Genomic DNA, 19,620 nt, shown 5'->3' on the forward strand with positions numbered 1-19,620 from the left:
ATTCACAACGCTCCAAGGGCACCTCTGCCCTGGAAAACAGTCTGTAGGGGTTAAAATAAACATGCCAGCCAGTGCTCCAAGGGCAGACACCGTGTCTCTAGAAGAGCTCTGACCAGGAGAAAAAGGGAAGGAAATGTGGAGAAATGGAAGCCAACAAATTACATGAAGAGTCACAGTTTGCTTCCTTCGGTAGGATCAACGTGGGAGGAAGCAAGGAAGATATTTATACGGGGAGTGCTGCAGTTCTAGCAACCTTTTCCACTCCTGCATAAATGAACCCCCCAGGCATTCGATAAAAGGCATGCACAGACCTTTTTTTGAGCAGCTGTAGTGTTCCACCTTCACGTTGTTTTATTTAACAGTTCTTGCACAAAGCTAGTAAAAACAGAGAGCTGCGCTTTCCAGAAACTCGCATCCCACCTCGTATCAGCACAATCCCTAGCTGTTCTTCAGACAAAGAGCCCCATACCTGAGATTGTGTGATTTAGCAATTAATGGCCACTTTGGAGGGATTCAGAAAGATTTTCGTGCGCTTGATCTGTCTGTGATCCCTCCTCCCGGACCTGCATGGGATGACTCAGAGCAGAAGGCTGGTTACATAAACAGAAGGTAGGTGGCTTAACAACCTTGATCTTGTCACCCAAGTGTCAGCAGAGAGAACTGCGTGTTACTGCGGAACGAAAGCACATGTCAAGGCACTTGAACGCAGTCAGATGCCTTCCACGTCCTCTGATTTGAGGAAGGCATTACAGCGTTATTTATTTGGCTGGTTCAGGTTGCACCAAACAGACTCGGAGCGTGCGGATTGCAGGATTTCACCTGCCTTGCCTGGCCAAGGCCACGTCGACAGCTGAAGACTCCGGAGAGGAAACTGGAGAATAAAATGGAGCAACTCCACTGCTTACACCACTCTAACTCCAAGGGACATGGGGGCTGCACACCTGGGATGCTCCAGGATACCTGTGCCTATATGCTTCTGGGTGGGAGGAGGTGGGAAAAAAAGAAAAAAGAAAAAGAAAAAAGAAAAAAGAAAGAAGGCAACTCTCACTGTCTGACAGCTCATTAGATGCAAATTTATTTTACAAATCTGACATTACCACAATCCAACGTCCCTAGGCTTCCTTCAGCTTTAGAAAGCTTTCTATAGCATGCTGCTCTAGCTTTACAGAATAAACATTTAAAAAAAAGGCTTAAGAAATCACATTGAGCCTCTCTCAGGTCAGTGCCTGTGTAATTTACAGGAGTAACAGGTTAGGTCGACCTAGCTAGAAACGAGAAAGATACATCACAGCTGGACATCTTAACCAGTCTGGAAACCTTTGCCAGAATTCTCCAGCCTTTCAAAACACAGGCTATTATTTTGCACAGCATTCCTACCTTTTTTCTTCTAGCAGTGAAAGGGAGAAAACACCACGCCAACTCATCCTGCTGCTACGTGCTGGAGGGACACCCCTGCTTCCTCGCTCCAACCTGAGTTGCTGTCTCCCTCTCCGTGCAGCGATTCTCAGAGCCTATTTATTGCTCCATTCAAGTCTAGACTTTGCAATTTCGCAGCCTAATCTGCAGCCCAGTCACCCGTGAAACAGCTGAGCAGCCCGCGATTGTATGCAAACCCGCGCTGCGGCTTGTGCCGTCATCACAGCCTCTGCTCCAGGAAACAAGCCCTGCTCCCCCAGGCCCTGGTGGCACGAGGGACAGCAGGAACCCAGCCCAAGGCAGGGGAGATGAGACCAGAGGGTGTATCCTGCTGACAGCAGCACCCTTTGTCCCCCACGGGGACGGCTTCCCAGACTAATGCTGACACCAGCACGGCCTCGGAGGCAGCACTGGAGCAGCGTGGGTGGGGGGAATTCCTGCTTGCAGCCCCACCGGGTTGTGAAATCCAGCCCGAGGGAAGGCGCAGCATCTGGCCAGGGCAGCAATTTCCACATCTGCCGGGCGTACTTTGTCCCACAGGGCTTGTGGCCAGCGAGCGGGGCTGTTCACAGGAAGCGGTGCTCCTTTACCTGCTGTAAAAACTCCCAGGTGCCTGCTGAGGCATTACTCAGGCACACGTGGCACTGCTCAGGAAAAAGAGCACCTCCCTTTCCTTCTCTCAAAGAGAGGATTCAATGACCACAGCACCAGGAAGAGGTTCCCAGGTTTGTTTCCCCTCTGCTTCCCCCTTCGTAGCAAGTGCCACCACCTCTGCAAAGCCTGGCTCTTCCTGCAAGTTCACCAGTTGTACCCGAAAAACCTCTCCAGCAAAAGCTTTTGCCAAAACTAAAACAACTGCAGAAAAACTTTTCAGCTTAATGAATCAGCATCAAAAGTGGTTCCTTTAGCAAAGTCCCAGGCAGCTCCAGCTCTCTGTACAGAGTCACAGAATCATTTAGGTTGGAGAAAACCCTTAAGGTCGTCAAGTCCAACCATCACTTAACACTACCAAGTCCACCACTAAACCATATCCCTAAGTATCCCATCCACTCGTCTCTTAAATACCTCCATGGATGGGGATGCTAACATCTCCTTGGGTGCCTGACCACTCTCTCCATGAAGAAATTCTTCCTCATACCCAACCTAAACCTCCCACTGCACAGCTTGAGGCCATTTCCTCGTGTCCCATCACTTGTTGCCTGAGAAAAAAGGCCAACAACCTCCTCGCTACAGCCTCCACAAGAAGCCAGCTCATGGCAACCCTGAAACCAGCCTGCAGAGAGGCACCAAAAGCAATGCTTATCTCAAGGCTCACCCTGCATGCTGGCACAAACCTGTAGGAAAACCACGTTAGGCTGTTGAAAAGAGCGTGGTGTGAGCAGTGAGGGCAACTCAAGCTCAGCAGCTCTGCGTTTTAAAGGCAGCACTTTGGTGCTATTCCCACTCCCAAAGCATCCAGGACGGTTATTTACAATTTCCGTGAGGCAGGCCATAAATCCAAGCATAACTAGCAAGCCTGACAGAGTGTAAGAGGATCCCTGTGGCAGGCTTATTACCTTTGCAGGCTATACAGGCCTATACAGTTTGATTCCGTGCAGTAGCTTTGAAAACTTCAGCTAATGGCTCTTTCTAGCCGATCAAACTTTCCATTTTCTATTGTTCTGCTTGGGGCAGCCAAGTGGGAATTCTGGGGACACGAAGCTCCGGTGGAAGAAATCAAGACCATTAACAGCAAGGAAATAGGGGCCATGAAATAGAAGATGACTCCACAGAGGAGTGCAATAGAGCGGTATAGGCTCTGGCAGAAACAGAAAAAAATAATCCAAAATTCAGAGAAAGCCTAACAAATTATGCCTACTAATGAGTAGAAAAGAAAACCAAAGAAAAAGTAACAAAAACAACAAAAAATCATGTTCCTCCCATTCTCTTAAGGCTCTAGGGATTAATTCTTTCCCATTACTCTACACCAAGATGACAACACTTCTTATTTTTTTAATGATAATATTTAATACAGAAATTCCCACTCCCCTCACCTCCCTAGCCAGAAGATCTCCCAGGGGTGCAGGGAGATATTTTTTTCTCACTTCTATAAAATTGCACTGATGTTCATGCCGCAGCTAATTTCACACATCTCTCCTAACACCTACTAGCTCTATTCGAACGTTGCCTATGCAGACAGATGCCTGCTTGCAGTGGATACACACATGCAACAGATACAGCAAACATTTCAATTACGCGGGGGAAATCAGATTCAAGTCCTTGATCTGAATGAAGCAGAGCATGGACTAACCAGCATCTCCTGTTTGCTGAACAAAAGCCTAGGCTGGCAAACTACTGTTGGGCTGCTCTTCAGTGACACATGCACTCTCTCTCAGGTCTACAAAAGTCCACAACGAAACTTTTGCTTAGATGCCTTAAAAATAACAAGAAAAAACAAGCAACTGACCAACCAACCAGGACATACTCCATTGGGCAGTGGAAAATCCCAACTAGTTTAAGCTCCTGCTGAATATCCACACGTAATGGCTGCCCTAGCAGGGGAAGATCTTTCTTCATGGCCCAGACCATGATCAGCATTTAGAGTTGACTGTGCAGCAGGCCAGCAGGGAGGAGGTTTGATGCTAGTTCTGCTTCAACAACAACCTGCTCTGCTTCAGTTTCTTCCACTCTACTAAGATCTCTAGGGCCACTAAGTGAAATGGATAAGCAAGTTTCTCTACCATTTTCTACAATGGGGAAAAAAATAATAAAAGGAGAAGAAAAAAAAAAAAAAAAAGATGTGTCTTCAGTAGTAGTCTTACTTTTTGATGAAAAATTCTTGCTAGAGGTTACATGACCAAAGACAAGGAAGGGGAAGAAAAAAAGTAAGCCTATCTACTATGAAGAAGCACAATACAGAGCAAGCCCTTGTGTATTCTAGTCAGGCTGCTTTCCCCTCTGAGCAGTCTAAAACCAAAACAAATACAAATATTAAGCTCCACAAGAGCTTAATAGTAGAAAGCACTCCATGCAGAGTAAGGATACAGTGCTAAATCCTGATGGGCTAGATACCAGATACAGTAGGAAGTGAATAAAATTTTATGAAGATCTGTACAGCAAGTCCCAGGATATATTTAGGTAATACTTCTCCAGAGCCGTAATAAAAAGGGGGAAATGTTGTATTTTCCTCAGCTACCTGTTAATCACAAACAGCAAAGGAAGTGCGAGCAGACAGAGCTCCCTGGAGCCCATCCAAGTGACACAGGCAGGGCTGGTGGCACTGCACATGGACCCCCTGAGGGCAAGGCCTCCAGAAAGGGCTTCCAAATGTTTTGGCGACAAGTTTACCAGGCATCTCCCCCAAAATACTATGATCACAAAGACATTTCTCGTAAGATTTCCTTCAAGTTTCTCTCGGTTGTTCCCCCCTCACCCCCCCCCCCCCCACCTTGAAACAATCAAAAAAAGAACAACAAAGAAACAAGAAGCCTTGATAAAATGACTTCAGCCTTCTCTTCTCGTGTATTTTTGATGTACTTTATGATCAAACACAGGGACAAGGGGCTTCTTGGCCTCAGTTAACAGGAAAATTTCTGAAACAGTGCCAGAATACGTACAGCTAGAGACAGGGAAAGCAGGGAGTTTCCTACTGAGCTCAGTACTGCATAGCGAAATCCACAACCGTTAGAGCCATGACACAGATGATTTCTAGGTTTACGTAACAGCAAACAATACCCCCCACACTTTATAATTTTCTTTTAAACAGGCCCTCAAACTGCTTCACAGACTGCTCTGTAGCAAGAGATAGCTGCAAAAATCCCTACTTGGTCACTGAAACTCAGGCTAAAGTTTTCTCAGTGCAAACAATTCTTCTTTTGTTTGCTTGGAGGAAAGCAGGAAGCCCCGGAACAGCAAGCAACATACTCAGTAAATACACATTGGGATGGGTGATGAAGGCATACTCACGCAGTGCGTACAGGGAGAGGACTATTCCAGCCAGGCAAAACCCCTCAAAAAACCTGAGTGTGCTGAACATTGTCACGTTCACTGAGAGTGCCACAGTCAGTCCAAATATCAAAATGAATATGACAGAGAAGAGCAGTACGGGCCGTCGACCTACCCTAAAAATAAGGAAGGAAGTAGGGAGAAACGGTGTTAAAAGCCAGGACAGACACAACGCTCCAGCATTACAAAGAGGGGCACGAGTCATGCAATCCCTTCCAAATATTGCTACCCATTTTTAAAGCTTGTTCCATTTTTATTTATTTATTTAATTTTAAATTAAAAATCACTTAATTCCTCACTCAGCTTTGCATTGACAAGTTCATTTCAGGTGGGATTATGCAGGGCCAGCGTATGATTTATTACTGTTTAGCATCAATTTCTATTACTGCTTGACATCAACTGCAAAACACCAACGGTGAACAAGGACTTGTCTAAGAACTACAGCAGGACCACAAACAAGTATCTTGAAGATTAAAAACAACTTCTCAGAGCCTTCTGTAGCAGCAGAGATGGGTATATGACATTATATGTTAAATGATACGCTATATTATTATTTCTTCACAGCCTACAGCCACAGAGCTTACTGCAGAGGTCTCCTCTACCCAATAGACATGTGCTTACCAGCCTGATCTGCAAGAGGAGCACGCTCAAAAAAAAACAACTTTTTTTTGCCTTGTTATTAAGGACAAGCCTAACAAACAGGGACAAAGTTTAAAACAGGGTTTGTGCCACTTCCCTGAGCCTCACAGAGCTGACAGCAATGCTTGTAGGAAAGCAGTGCATTCCCCTCAGATCCCCACAGCAGCTGTAGAGACCCACAAAATGAGCCCGACTGGAGGAGAAAAACAACAAGAAGAATAAAAAATGCACTGCACCCACCAGTGGCAGCGTGGGCATGAGGATTTGCAGCCCTCCTTAGCAGGAAGGATTTTCAGCTGCAAGCCACAGCTGCACGTGCTGGGGTGGCATCGATGAGAAGAGGAATTACAGTGCCCCTGAACGCGGGGCACCTGCTGCACAGTTGGGCTCTTATGTAAAAGGAATATGAGGCTTTTGCATATCTCACATGCTCCGTGTTTGTCATTCCCCTTTTCCCCCCCCTCCTCTTCCTGTGCAACACAGATGATCTGAAGCACCAGAGCACGCTGCTATTTTTAAGCAAGAATTGGATCGTTATGTGGAGATTTCCAAAATTTTTCAACTTGTCAACTCCCACAAGATTTCCAGTGGAACCGAGGATTCCTTTCAGCCAGCTCCATATGCCACTTCCACAAAGAATATATGAACTTGCTTTTCGTAGGCAGCTTTCACAGACCTATTCAAAGCAGTCTGTCAGCTGCAAGCCAGACATCAGGTTGAATGTCAGCACAATAAAGAAAATTTAAACCTCACAACCTAATCCAGTTTCACATACCGCAGCATTTCTATTCAATTATTTCAGCAGACTGTCACCAGCAGCTGTAAAATGCATTATATATATAGGCATTCACAATTAACAATTTGGATTTTGCTTCACTTAAAATGGAATAGGAACAATGAATTAGGAGGCAAAGGGCTGGAAAGGAGACATCATTTTTGATGCTTTTGGAAAAACTGGAAAACCACACCGGTATGTGCATCATCACCTACAGATTTTAAAGTCACACCTCAGATGATGATGCTGGGGGATCCTTTGGATGAGGACATGTTTTTCCAGCGGCAGCATCAGCTGTGGGGCACCTACCCAAGACTCAGCTTGTTGGCATCAAGCACTGGGTGTTTTTAAAACAGCAAGTACTAAGTGGCAAGCTGGAGGCAGCGAGGTCAGGGCAGAAGGTTCCTCACAAACCCAGCCCGTAGGGGATGAGCCTTGCTCGCTGCACCACTCGAGGTGGGAACACAGCGTTATTTCCTCAGTGATACGCAACGTGCCAGGAACATGCTGGACACTGAGGTAGCTACCACTGCCTGGGCTTCACATGGTGTATTTATAGGGTGCACAGCACTTGGACACGGAGGGGAATTACCTCATACCAAACCTTGAACACAAAAACTGCAAGCTCTTATCAGGGATCTGCGCAGGCTTCCACATCCCTATTTTCATAACAGTCAAGCTGTAATTCATACTAATTAGTATTTGTGGAAGCATTTTGTGGATGAAAGGCATTAATGCCAGCACTCAGAATTAGGAACTTAATTCTCATCACAAGCCTGACCTGCCATTTCCTGATGTTGATTAAAAAAGGCCCCACTGCTTCGCAGACATCAGCCCCCTTCCTCCCCCTCTCTTTACTCGAGGTTATGCATCATTAGGGCTTGGAATTTCTTCTGCCATTACACAAATTATGCAAATTAATGTTTGCTGCTAACGAAGAATCAGGAGATCCTCCTGGGCTCTCAGGCCAGGCAAGCCCTCCAGTACCTCCTCCCAGAGACAAACCTAGCATCCCTCCTCACCCAGGGATGGTTTTTCTCAGAAATCAAAACTCCAGGGCAGCTATCAGCCACATGGTTGGTGATCCAGCAGTGTTTTGACAGGATGTTGTCTCAGAGTATCTAAAATCCTTTTATGTGTAGACAGAGTTATCTGACTAACACTACGTGGCAATGCTTGTGAGAAATTAAAACATACACAATCTCCCTTGTAAAACAGCCCCAGGATACTAGCTGCTGCCATCCGTGCTATTCCAGAGGGAGATTTCTGTGCCACAACAGTCTCAGCCTACGCTGCATACTATTAGCTGTATCAGATGCAGACTTTTGCCTGCACAGGTAAACAAATAGGGATACAAACATCCACAGGCTTCTGGAGAACCTGTAACCCACACGGCACTATGTGCAGATGCATCAAGAGATGCAGGGGAAAGGTAAATGCTTTGAGGACAAGACCCACGCTCCTAAGTATGCACCTTGCCACCCTGAGAAGACTAAGCTCTGCTCCTTCAGCTGATGAAATTGTTCTTCCTGTACCATTCTTTGCAGCCTTTCTCTTGGTTTTGGGACTTGAATTGGCACAAAGGCTCCAAGGAGTACCAGGGCAGTTGCAAAGCAGGGCTGGACTGGGCAGCGAGAAGAAAAGGTTTGCTCAGCAGGATGCCACGTGGCCATCAAGACCCTTCCACAGACCTTTCAGCCACCCTGACCAGAGCAAGCAAAAGTGCCAGCAGTGCTCTGCCTGTCAAACAAGTAACTTACTCAGGCTTTGAGTAAAAATATGTGTTTGCAGACCTTCTTCCTATAGATTTGCCACAGAGCTACCTAAGCATATACAACTACCGTATTTTGAACAGACCACTCGGTTTGCATAAACTAATTGTCTTAGTGCAGATTACATCTTGATAACATGCAGCTTTAAAAACCTTTCAAAAAGGAAAAATAAAGCCCCAAACCCTACTGGCTCAAAAATAAAAAATAAAAATACCCCAAAGCCTCTTCTGATTACCTACACTGGATAGTGGTATGAAATTAAATGAAAACAGGATTTTTAAAGATTGTAACACTTCAATCTATTAATCTGCCCAATCTTGCCTGCTCTTGTTTTGGACTGACATAGTTTTTAATTAATTTATTTTTTTTAATTTTACAAGCACAATCCCCTTTATATCTGTTTTTCCACACCACCCTCCATCTTAAAGGAAACTCAAACTGTGATTAAATTGTAAAGTAAATCCTTGTTTAGGTCCTCTTTTAGCAGCCCCAAATACATCTAACAGCCTGCGAGAGGGTTCAACAATCACATGTGGCAGAGCAAGCTACAAAATGGGGAAAGAAATGGATGGGAGCAAAGGATGCTCCTCCTTTTGGTGGCAGAGAGCTATTAAACCGCTTACTGCATCTCACTCTTGAAGACAGTGCCTTAGGCAACAAGATGTTCACTTATTTGTGACTTATTTGTCAATTACAGCAGCATTTCCCTAACTTGGCAATAAGTCTGCTTTCTCCACATGGATTCCTTTTTAGGAAAACCAAGAGATCCCTCATTCAGTTCCCTGCTACACTTTCTACACACTGTTACAGCCCTGTTCTACCGCAGTGTTTTAATCAATTTCAATTGTATTTCATCATGCATGTTCCCTACTTCACTGAAAAGACATGACTCCCCACTTGCCTGAAAACTTTTAATGACTACTCAAGAACTGAGATGTAATTTTGCTACAAAAGTTCCAGACGCATTACTGCATAGCTGCAGGGGGCCTCTTCTCTGCCCATTGACTGACAGGTTTGCCTATTACGGAAATCTTAAAAAGTGCGAGTGACGCCTTCCTTTCCTGGTTTAGTGAATGGTGAAAGAGTTAACTTGGGGCCACTTAAAGCAGCAACTTTGGCAACTGTACTGGAAGCCACTGAAATGACTGGGATGGCATCATAGGGCTATTGTTTCAAATGCTGCAAGTTTGCATTGAAATCACTTCAGTCAGGCATTAATTTTTTTCCCCTTTTTCTGCACTACAAGGCACTCTCTTGAAATAAAAATTGAACTCTCAGAACAACCAGGGCATCTGGTAATGTTTTTACTACTGTAATTTAAGCAACTGCACTCTGTGCTTTTAAATCTAATACCCCAATATTAGTGGCACATAAGTCAGCGATTCCTTAACACTACAATCAACACATTTGCTTAACAAGAACTTTAAAAATAGAACAAAGGAAAAGTTTACAAAAAAACAACAGCATTCTACCACCCCTAGATGAGACTGTGTAAGCCGAAGATTGACATTACACTGGTCTCTTTTATTCAATCAACGTCACTTTCAATTTCTTTTGGCCTCATCTCCTGATTTAAAAACCAAAAAAAAACCAACCAACCACTAACCAAAGGCACCACTTACATAATTAGAAAATACTTAATTCTGTATGAGCACTACAGCTGTAATAAACTGTATCAGCAGGAAATAACTAAGTCAACTATCAAATAGCTTATTTTCCTGTTACTTACCTTGGTGCAAATTACTTCGTTCAAGCAATTAACATACAGTTCTAAACCATTTGTTCATGCTCCTTTCAGAACATGAAAATCATTACGCAAAAGTTTTTTATGAATATGAAGTAGATAAAAATCTAAACAATATTTAATACTGGCATTCATTTACAGTTATACTAGCATTAAAAGATTTTTCACTTACCAGTCTGCTATACATCCTGTTATTAAGTGGCCAAAGATTAATCCTACCAGTAGGGAGAATTTTGCAATGTGGACTTTCCAGGCAGAGTCACAAACAAGATCCCACTGGAAGAAAGACAGATAAACCAAAATAAATCAAGCTATCCCCAGATGCACTTAAGCTTACTATCACACGTGTAGACCTCCTTGCAAGCTTCGGTCCTAGAACAAGTGCATGGGAATGGCAGAGGAAAAGTTTTCCCCCTTGAGTCAAGCCCCAGATCCTACAAAGTATGTGAAAAGACTCATTTATTTGAGTTTTATCAGACCCTTATTGACAGAAGGGGGATACTCAACGCTTAAGTCTCCCCCCTCTTCAGGCCACCTGAGTTTGGATGCTTCGGGGAGCATCTCCAGCTTTGGTATTGCTGATGTAAGTATGGTATATCACTGTAATGCCCCAGATACCTGCTGCCAGACAGTTTGAGAGGACATTCTGCTATTGGCCTACTTGGCACCACTTGAAGACACCAGGAAAAGCAGCTGCTTTACCACAGACACCAGTGGCTGATACTTTCAGGCTCCCATCGGCGAAGCATCAAGATGCTTTTGTTTTCAGAAAAGCATCCGAAGGCGGTGGAAGGTGATGAAGACTAATGTCATGGCTTGTCAGGCCAGGTCTGAAAAGCCAAGTCCTGGCATCAATCCAGAGAGCCGCAGGACAGCAACCCCCATCATGGCTTGCAGATCAGTCAGGGCCTGAACCTCCACAACAAGGCTCTCTGTGATACCGAAAGCATCCTTTGTGTCCAAAGGAACAATGGATGGACCATTCCAGGAAGCCTGCCCTTCCCAAGAGAAAAACAGGAACAAGGTCTCTAGCAAGGCTTCCCTAACCTCCAAGATGTTTTCCTCCTAAACATCAGACAGAGCCTCAGGAGAGCCAGGCTGCATTCCTGGCTTAAACCCAACACCCTCATTGCCTTCAGGCATATAACTTAGTCTCTCTTGTGTGTGAAGCGTGGATAGTACCATCATACCCTTGAATAAATGTGGAAGATGTGTTTGCTCGTGGTTTGTGAAGTGTTCAAATATTGATGGCAACAGCAGCCGTACACGTTTCATGAACAAGTAAGTACAGCTAACTTTGAAGAGCCAGCTACTCCAGAACCGAAACTTCACAGAATAAATGGCTGTGCGTGTAAGGTAATAGTAGTGCTGTCCCAACAGCAGTCACTGAAGTTTCATGGCCAAAAATGCAAAATTAAAACACGCAATTTGTTTTAAAAAGTCAGGTGCAACTTTAAAAGAGAGCTTCCCTCAAAGAGCTTAATTAGGTGCACTGCAGTGTTAGGTGTTTTCGTGACATGCAGCCCTTCCATAAATAAGGCAGCTCTGACTCATCCATTTGGTTCAACATCACAGAAGACATCCTCCCCAGAATACACCACCTCACCAAGAAGTGTAGCACTACTGAGGCCAAAAGAAACGTGCTGGCTTTCGGCAAACATTCATGCTCAGGCTTTTCATTTTAATTAAATGTATTTTTGAGTTCTTCACTGTTCCGACTTGTAGAAGTTGGGACATACACTTCTGATCCTCTACACCATTCTGCAAGCCACAGGTTAATGGTACTAAGGGACAAGAAGCGAGTGGTATGAGTGTTCTTTCCACTGAGTAGCTATGGACTATTTGCAACAAGCAGCTCAGCAAGGCAATGAGAATTGCTCTCCGAAGCTCTTGACTTCTCGGAAGTATTTAGCGAGTGGGAGAAATGCAGTTCCTAATATTTACAATTATAGAACCAATCTCAAGCTCACAAGAAAAATACCTGTCCAGGCTAGCCATAATCAAAACAAAATTCAGGAGGCACCTCTGAGCTCCAGGCAGGCTTTCAAATGCTCTGGGCTTATTTTCACAATCCAGAAGGTCTGTACAATGATTAGAAGTGAGAAATCACTTTTGAAAGTAGAGTAGAAATTAAGCATATTAAAAACAGTCATATTTATACACAAATACTTTTAAAAGGCAAGCACTGCAAGTTGCTCATTGTCACATTATTGCAGTCAGAGGAGCTGTAATGCCATCCAAGTACAAGGAAAGCAAACAAAGCAGATACATCCTGTTCATCTCCACAGCCGGCCGCTGCTGGCCCTCGCGCGGAGCCCGGGCAGGGAACGTGCAGTGCTGGGTCACACATAGGTGAAGGTTCATGGCTGGAGGAGCCTGAGCCTCATGTTGTGAAATTTCAGGCCGGGACAACACGGCAGACACCGAGTTGTCCACTTTGGCACACAGAGCAAGAGTTTGAAAGCAGAAGAAAAGTTTATCTCCCAGCAGGCCCTTCAGCAGTGCCCTGAGCAGGCCCGCTCCCTCCGATAAGCTATCTGGGAACCACACGTCTGCTTGTTTACAAGGCTCTTACCCAGCCCCTCAGCCCCTCTAAAAACAAAACCATCCATTTCTGGGCAAATCCCATGTCTGACCATTTGCTGCCTTCAGCTGAAGGCCTATTCTAGGGTCTAGCATAAATCTACCAGGTATACAAAACAGGTACCATACACAGATTTGAGGTTTCAGCCTCAGCTTTCACATAGAAAGAAAACCCTCACAGGTTCCCATCTTGCAGCACGCTGGGACAGGCAGTGCTGCTGACAGCTCAAGTGGCACTCCGAGTAAATCTGCACCAGGAGATTGTTTTGGCCAGAGTCTAGCCAGTAATCCCCTATCACCTCATACAAAAGGTAGATTAACGTGTTACGAGCAGCGAGACCAGAAAATCCTGTAGCTGCTCTGTCAGAATCCCCTGGTGTCCCATTTGGGAGTTAGCAGCTCCCAGCCTGAAGGAAGGGTGCTGCTAAATTTACAGTGACACCTCTGTTTTCTCTTTCTTTCTGTCCTCTAGCCTCCTAATGCAAGAGGTCTGATAGAGTGATGTACAGAGCTGATAAGTTATGCTTATAAATATAATCCACTATGCAAACCATGGAGAGGGATCTCAAAAAAAAAAAAAAAAAAGCTTTTTTTTCTGTGGCAGTATAGCAATGTGGAGAATTTGCCACCTATGCAGATGTGCAATGCATCGCAAGTGTTTTTTTCATGTTGTGACAGCGCTTTTTGCCAAAGCCTAAGAAGTCACACCTTCAGGATCCTAATGTTTAATTGATCGCAGTGAGTCACCACCCGTGCTGTGAGTCACCGTGCTTCAAACCAGAAGTCAAGCTGAGGGACTATTTGAAACACGCTTCAGAAGACATATGGCAAAAATTAATGCACCCAAGATGTAACCATCCTGTGCCTTCCTTGCAAGAGATGGAAGTCTGGGCAGGGCTCATGCAGCAAATCAGGATCTGTAGTGAAGTTAAGGCAGAAGTTTTACCTAAAATGCAAATTTAAAATCTGCTGCATGTCAGTTTATCTTGACCCTTGGAGAAAAGGCTCCACTTTGGGATCCCTGGCCTCTAAGTGGCATGTACGCCACAGCCTGACAGGGCAGCCCCAAATCCCTCCTGTGGAGAAGCCCCATGCCCCCCTGTATGTTTCATGGCGGTTTTGAAATCTCTAAGTGGCAATAGGAATCGATCACTTGTCACGGAGGTCCACATATGATGGGTCTCTTTCTTTGTTCTTCTCCTTCCCGATTCATCATTTCATAACCAGACCCTGGCGGTTTTCCCTGCACAGCGCTAGCATCCATCTTTTCTCTCCGTTTCTATGTAAGTACCTTGTATAGCCAGAGTTTAAATTTATGATGCCTTCACATTCTCAGAGTATTTTTCAAAAAAAAAAATATGAACCACAAAGTTATTTAAAAAAAAAAGCTACATATAAAAACAAAAACAATAATAATAATAAAAAAAAGAATCAAGTGGTGTTTTTCATACAATATATATTACAAAAAGCAAAACCATCTCCAGGTCCTTGAAGAAAAGCTCCAACTGAGCAGACCAAGCACTACCAGTAAAACAGTGCATGCACAAATAAATAAGTAAATACAGAGAAGCAGAACAGTCAGTTCTACCCTAAGATACCTCTCTCTAATGCCTCTCCCAGTACTCAACAACCAGAGCAGTCCTCATAGTCACGGCCACTGGAAGGAACCGTGACAAGACTTCCCTCGAGGACAGTGCTCCTCTCCTCCCCACTTCAGCCCCTGGCCAGAAATGACAACCTGGCTTTGTTTGTAACGTTAAATAAAATGTACAAGTCCCAGAAAATGGCACAATGCTCAGCTCTACAGCAAATAACTGTGCAGTTATGCCACACTAAAGAGGCTGCAGGAGAAGATTCCCAGAGAGACACAACAACCCATCTGCAACACAAAATTGGGATGGTTTTACTGACAGACATTCCTGGAAAACAAAACAAAAACCCATGGGGCCAGCCCCAGCACACTTTCAGCATCTCTCCTTCCTGCCAGCAGTGGCAACGACAGAGCATTTAATCTATTTAATCTTCAAGGTTCAGGGTAGCAACGCTTCTCAGCTGAGCTCACAGCTGGCCAGAGCACTCCCCAGTCCCAAATGCATTTTAAGCATCAATAAAGTGTTCATGGGAACACCTGGCATTTTTGACCAGTACAGCCAGCTGTGTGCAACTACCAAGAATTTCGAAATGGCAATGCTGGGAACAAAAAAAATTAACCAAATAATCCTGGAAGACTTCAGAAGAAGAGGCAAAAATAAATAAATTTCTCTTTCTTTGGCCAGCCACACTCAGAAGGAATTGTCTTCCAAAATACATTTTTCCCACTGATGGGAGGAAATCCCTACAAAAGCCCTACATTCTTAGCAGGCACAACTGGACTTACCTGGAAAACATAAGAGCCACTGAAAACAAAAACAAAACAAAACAAACATACATGGAAAAGGAGAACAAAAAAGCCAACAAGCCAGCTATTGAGAGTTTTTGTTGTGTTTTCTTTAAGCACCTCCTCAAAGAAACCCACACCACCTATGCTTCAATGCCCAAACTCAAGACACAGCAGACAGCTGACTTCCAAGCCATTTTTTTTCTGCATGACCTCCAAGCACAAAATACATCCGACTTTCTTCAACTTCACTGTAGGTGGATGCTTTTGTTGAAAATCTCCAACTAATGCCCAAGTGCTTTGGACTTCTTAAAGATAAATCCTCCCACTAAAATTTCTCCTGAGCAAGCACAGCCTGGTATTTTGAGGGATTTACAACTGCCCAAGTTTGCAGGAACTTTTACTGGGGTAGCAGGAAATATTACTGGTACCACAGTAGCACTTTTTGCACAATTTGAAGAATGCAGCTCCTTCTGACTGCTGCCACAAAGCCAAGGGTTTTGGGGACACGCAGAGGGGGGCAGAGGGGACAGAGAAAGAGGAGAGGGCGCGTGAGCCAGAGGACATGTGCTCAGCAGGCTTCCCAGAAAGATATAATTAGACCTTGTGCTGTTGTAGGACAGCAGTTTCGTGTACCTATGAAAACAGTTTCCATCCCTGCAAAACAGTACACAACTACAGACTTCCCGGGTTTACCTAACAGTTGCTGAAGTTTAACCCAGCTGAAGTTGCCGAAATACATCCTTTGGATAAGCATGACTTAGCTGTGATATTTCCACGTTAAGTTTTGAAGCGTATCTTTTTAAAGCCTGGTATTTCAGCCTTAAAACTAAAGCACGTGGGACTGGTGCCACGCTATCACACATCGCTAGGCGAACACTGATACATAAAACAGCGCTTCCACCTGCTTTGCAAACTTCAGCTCCGTCGTGAGGAAGGAAACCTAAGGCACTGGCTACGTCAAGCTGCTCTCAGTCATCGCCCTGTGTAATGATTACCTCAAGGTAAACAGGTTGGCCCCGCTACGCCCTGCAAGGCGATAGCAATGACGGGTACATTCCTGCAGTATCCTCAGACCTTTTGGTCACAGTTCACCTGGGACAGCCATCTCCACACCGCGGTGACACGGCTCCAGGAGCAGCATGATTAGGTTAATCTGGAAGTGGCTTTTGGTTACACTTGATTGTTCTGCACTAAAACAACCTCGCTTCATGCCGTAAGCAGAAAAGACCCTCCGAGCTATCCATCAGCAGAACCCCAAGATGACAGGATGCCATCCGATAAAACGCAAAATTAGCCAAATTTCATCTATCCTGCAGTTTCACGTTTTAATCAGAAGCAATTAGCTTCTTCTGATCCCAATCTGTTTCTTTTCCCCACTGGGACAGGGAAGAAGGAAGTTTGCTAAGTAAATAATCATCACTAATACGCTAACAATTAAAATATGATTTGTTAATCATATGACAGTCTTGTGAATACTCAACACGATTAAGTCAATTTTAGTAGCTTCTATATATCACCCACTTCTCCACCACTTCTTTTATTTTCAGTAGCAGTTCTCTTCATTCTGAGACATTTTGATCTTCTCCAGCCTTCACCCTACCAAGATTAGTCAACTAACTCGTTTCTCAGCTGATGCGATCTGCTTTGCTTTGTCCAACTCCATAATGTCATCCAACATCAAAGTGCTGGGAGATACAACATCTTGCTCGCAGCTTTCACGGATGCTACGTTCATACTCAGGATATTTCCATCTCTCTTCTAGATCTCTGTGCTGCGATTGTCTTTTCTACACGTGTTCTGACATCATTGGGAAGTCCCTGTCACAAAAACGACTAACTTAAAACCTACTCCTTGCTTCAAGACCAAGTCAACTGACCAAGTCACACGTGTAAAAATGCTTTTCCAGTGCCACCCCTCAGTTTTCAGCTGATGACCACCCTTATGCTGAGCAAGACACATTCTGGTAGGGCTGGCTTCGTGACCCAGCTAAATAAGAAGTTGAGCAAACTGCCAAATTGGTGTTTTGAACTGGTCTAAATGCTGTAAATAGAAGCCATATGTTTAAAAAACCATAACCCCCACAAAAAAAAAACACCACCCACAACATTTAAGTTAAATATTAACATTTGCTATCATCCGATAATCAAAAACAAGTTAACACTTTGAAGACCAACATTTTCCAGGACAACACATGTTTCAAACAAACTGCACATAGACAACTTTAAAAGGGCTGGCATGGCAAAATCCAATTCACACTCTTATTAGGCTGTCTTTTGAAGTGGGGGAAAAACCTCAAAAATGCCAAGCATGGGATGAAATTCCAAAATGGAGACGATAAGAGGAAGCCTTTCCTCGTGAGAAGTACTTGTTCAAAGTGGCCGTAGATTAAAAATTAATTTTGACATGCAGTTATCATTGCTGTGACCCTGCCTGCTCATCATTTGAGGTCTACAGTCATTAAAACCCGGGCAAACGGAAAAGAAGAGGGAGAGGGAAAAAAGGGTCTGGTATTAATTCAGACTGAACTAAATGTTAGGGGGAAGGAAGGAGGCATAAATATATTCAGCTTGCTTCACAAATGAAGAGAAGAAACTGGTCTGTCAAGCTTGTATTGTTCGTGCAGACAGGGTTTTACACAGCCCTGGGAGAGAGAGCAGGGGAAAAGGTCTTACAGTGTAATTTACATTCCCTATCCTTAATAATATTTGTAGCTGGGACATTGCAACATTGTAGACACGCTCATGGACTTCGGTCCAGAGGCCAGGAAGAGACTGGGCAGCACCAGAGCAGTAGCACAGAGACAGCACTCAAGCCAAAATGAATTCCTCCAGCCCCGACCAAAACCCTTTGCATGGACTCGGACCACCTGGTGCTGTGGAAACAGTGCACAAGAGCAACCCTAAACCACATGTCACTGGATAACGTGAACGTGTTGTTTTCTAGACCTTACAAGTAACATTCCTGATTCTCCCAGCCTCGTTACTTGTGTACCTAAACACTTGCCCCAAAAAACAGTATCAGAAAATACTCACTTATCTGGTCTTTTGTTCACACGTTTCAGTAGGACAACCTGCATTTGGGGCTCTCTCCTTGCTGTAAATTAAAGGCAGAATAAAAATCCTAACAAAGCTCTACACTACATATTGAATTTTCCTCCTGGGGATAAGGTGAGAGATTAAAAAAGCAAAGAACCTTCCTTGGCAGTACAGACCTTCACTTATATCATTTAACACGCTACTGAGAAGGCTTTCAGGCAGTACAACAGTGAGGACAGCATTACATGTGCATACAGACTGATGGTGTGAGTGGTAAAGATGTTCACGATACTGGTGGAGTCAGACAGAAGCACACGCCTTGCACCAGGCTTCTCCATAGGACCCTTGCCCCAAAAGACCTTCACCCTTGCCTCTCATCACCAGCTCAGGGGCACAGGCTGCGGCCTCAAGAGCAGCACTTGCACTTTGAATTCAAATAAGGTCACCTGCTGGCAAAAGCCAACAGAAAATAATCACATTTTTAGAGCCAAGCACACATTTTAGAGTTGAAGGGACTGGAGCCCAAGAGACACCATGCTGAGGGAATTCAGCATGGAAACCTCAGCAGGGCTGCAAAGTTGCAGGATCTCCTTCTCCAGACAGGATTCTCCCATCTTCTACACATCACCTACAGCACAGACGATAGCTACCTTCTCCAGCAAGGCTTCAGCATCATCTCATCAGCCCTACAGTTTCTCAAGGATAACCCCAAGCCAGCAGCATGAGGGGAGGAAGGCATACCAGAGGGCGCAAGCCATTGTTCCAAGCAGGGATGCCAGGTCGTGTGGAGGGGAAAATAGATGGAAAGAAGCGGGCTGATGGGGAAAACAGAAGACAAAGTACATAAAAGCTTAAATATTTCAGCTTCTTCTAAATTTAGCAGCTGTCTAGAATTCATCTGGAAAGCTTTAATTTAAGGCTTTGCACCGTTGATATGGCCAAGGGTTTCTACGCGAAGGAAAACCACCAGTCTCGTGCTATTCCAGATGCTCTTTCATTGAAAACGAACACCTTCACAGCTGGCTGGCCTGTGATCCTCATCTCAGCGTTACCATGACAAACAGCTGGACTGGCTCCAAATTAAACGCTTCTCTAAATGCCAGTTCCTCCTCTTTGGAGATTGCTTTAAGAAAACCATGATGGCATCTTTTACAACTGTGCTCTCGTGGTCAGAGTAAGAAGTAAAACTGCCAGAGCACGTTAGATATTTGGGTTCAAACCGCCCGAACAGCTGGTAAATACGCACTGAAGCTTGCAATTCCTGCTGCAGCACAGGCAGGGTTAGTATGTGT

General features: G+C 44.5%; 1 protein-coding gene across 4 annotated transcripts in view; it reads right to left on the reverse strand.

Annotated features, from left to right (window-relative positions):
• Positions 1 to 19,620, reverse strand: part of SLC22A23 (solute carrier family 22 member 23) — a gene marked incomplete at its 3' end in the record, with an annotated part of 92,790 nt that overhangs the window by 66,404 nt on the left and 6,766 nt on the right. For 3 of the 4 annotated variants that reach the window (XM_082754019.1, XM_082754020.1, XM_082754021.1), the window contains exons 2-3: positions 10,503 to 10,606; positions 5,362 to 5,516 (exon numbers count right to left, since the gene is read on the reverse strand). In XM_082754019.1, coding sequence (XP_082610145.1) covers positions 5,362 to 5,516; positions 10,503 to 10,606 — 259 coding nt within the window. Of the gene's footprint in view, positions 1 to 5,361; positions 5,517 to 10,502; positions 10,607 to 10,948; positions 11,053 to 19,620 lie in introns of those variants that run through there. The other variant, XM_082754022.1, reaches the window with a different exon arrangement.

This window comes from Aythya marila (assembly GCF_965140915.1).
Source record: "Aythya marila genome assembly, chromosome: 2".
NCBI lineage: Eukaryota > Metazoa > Chordata > Aves > Anseriformes > Anatidae > Aythya > Aythya marila.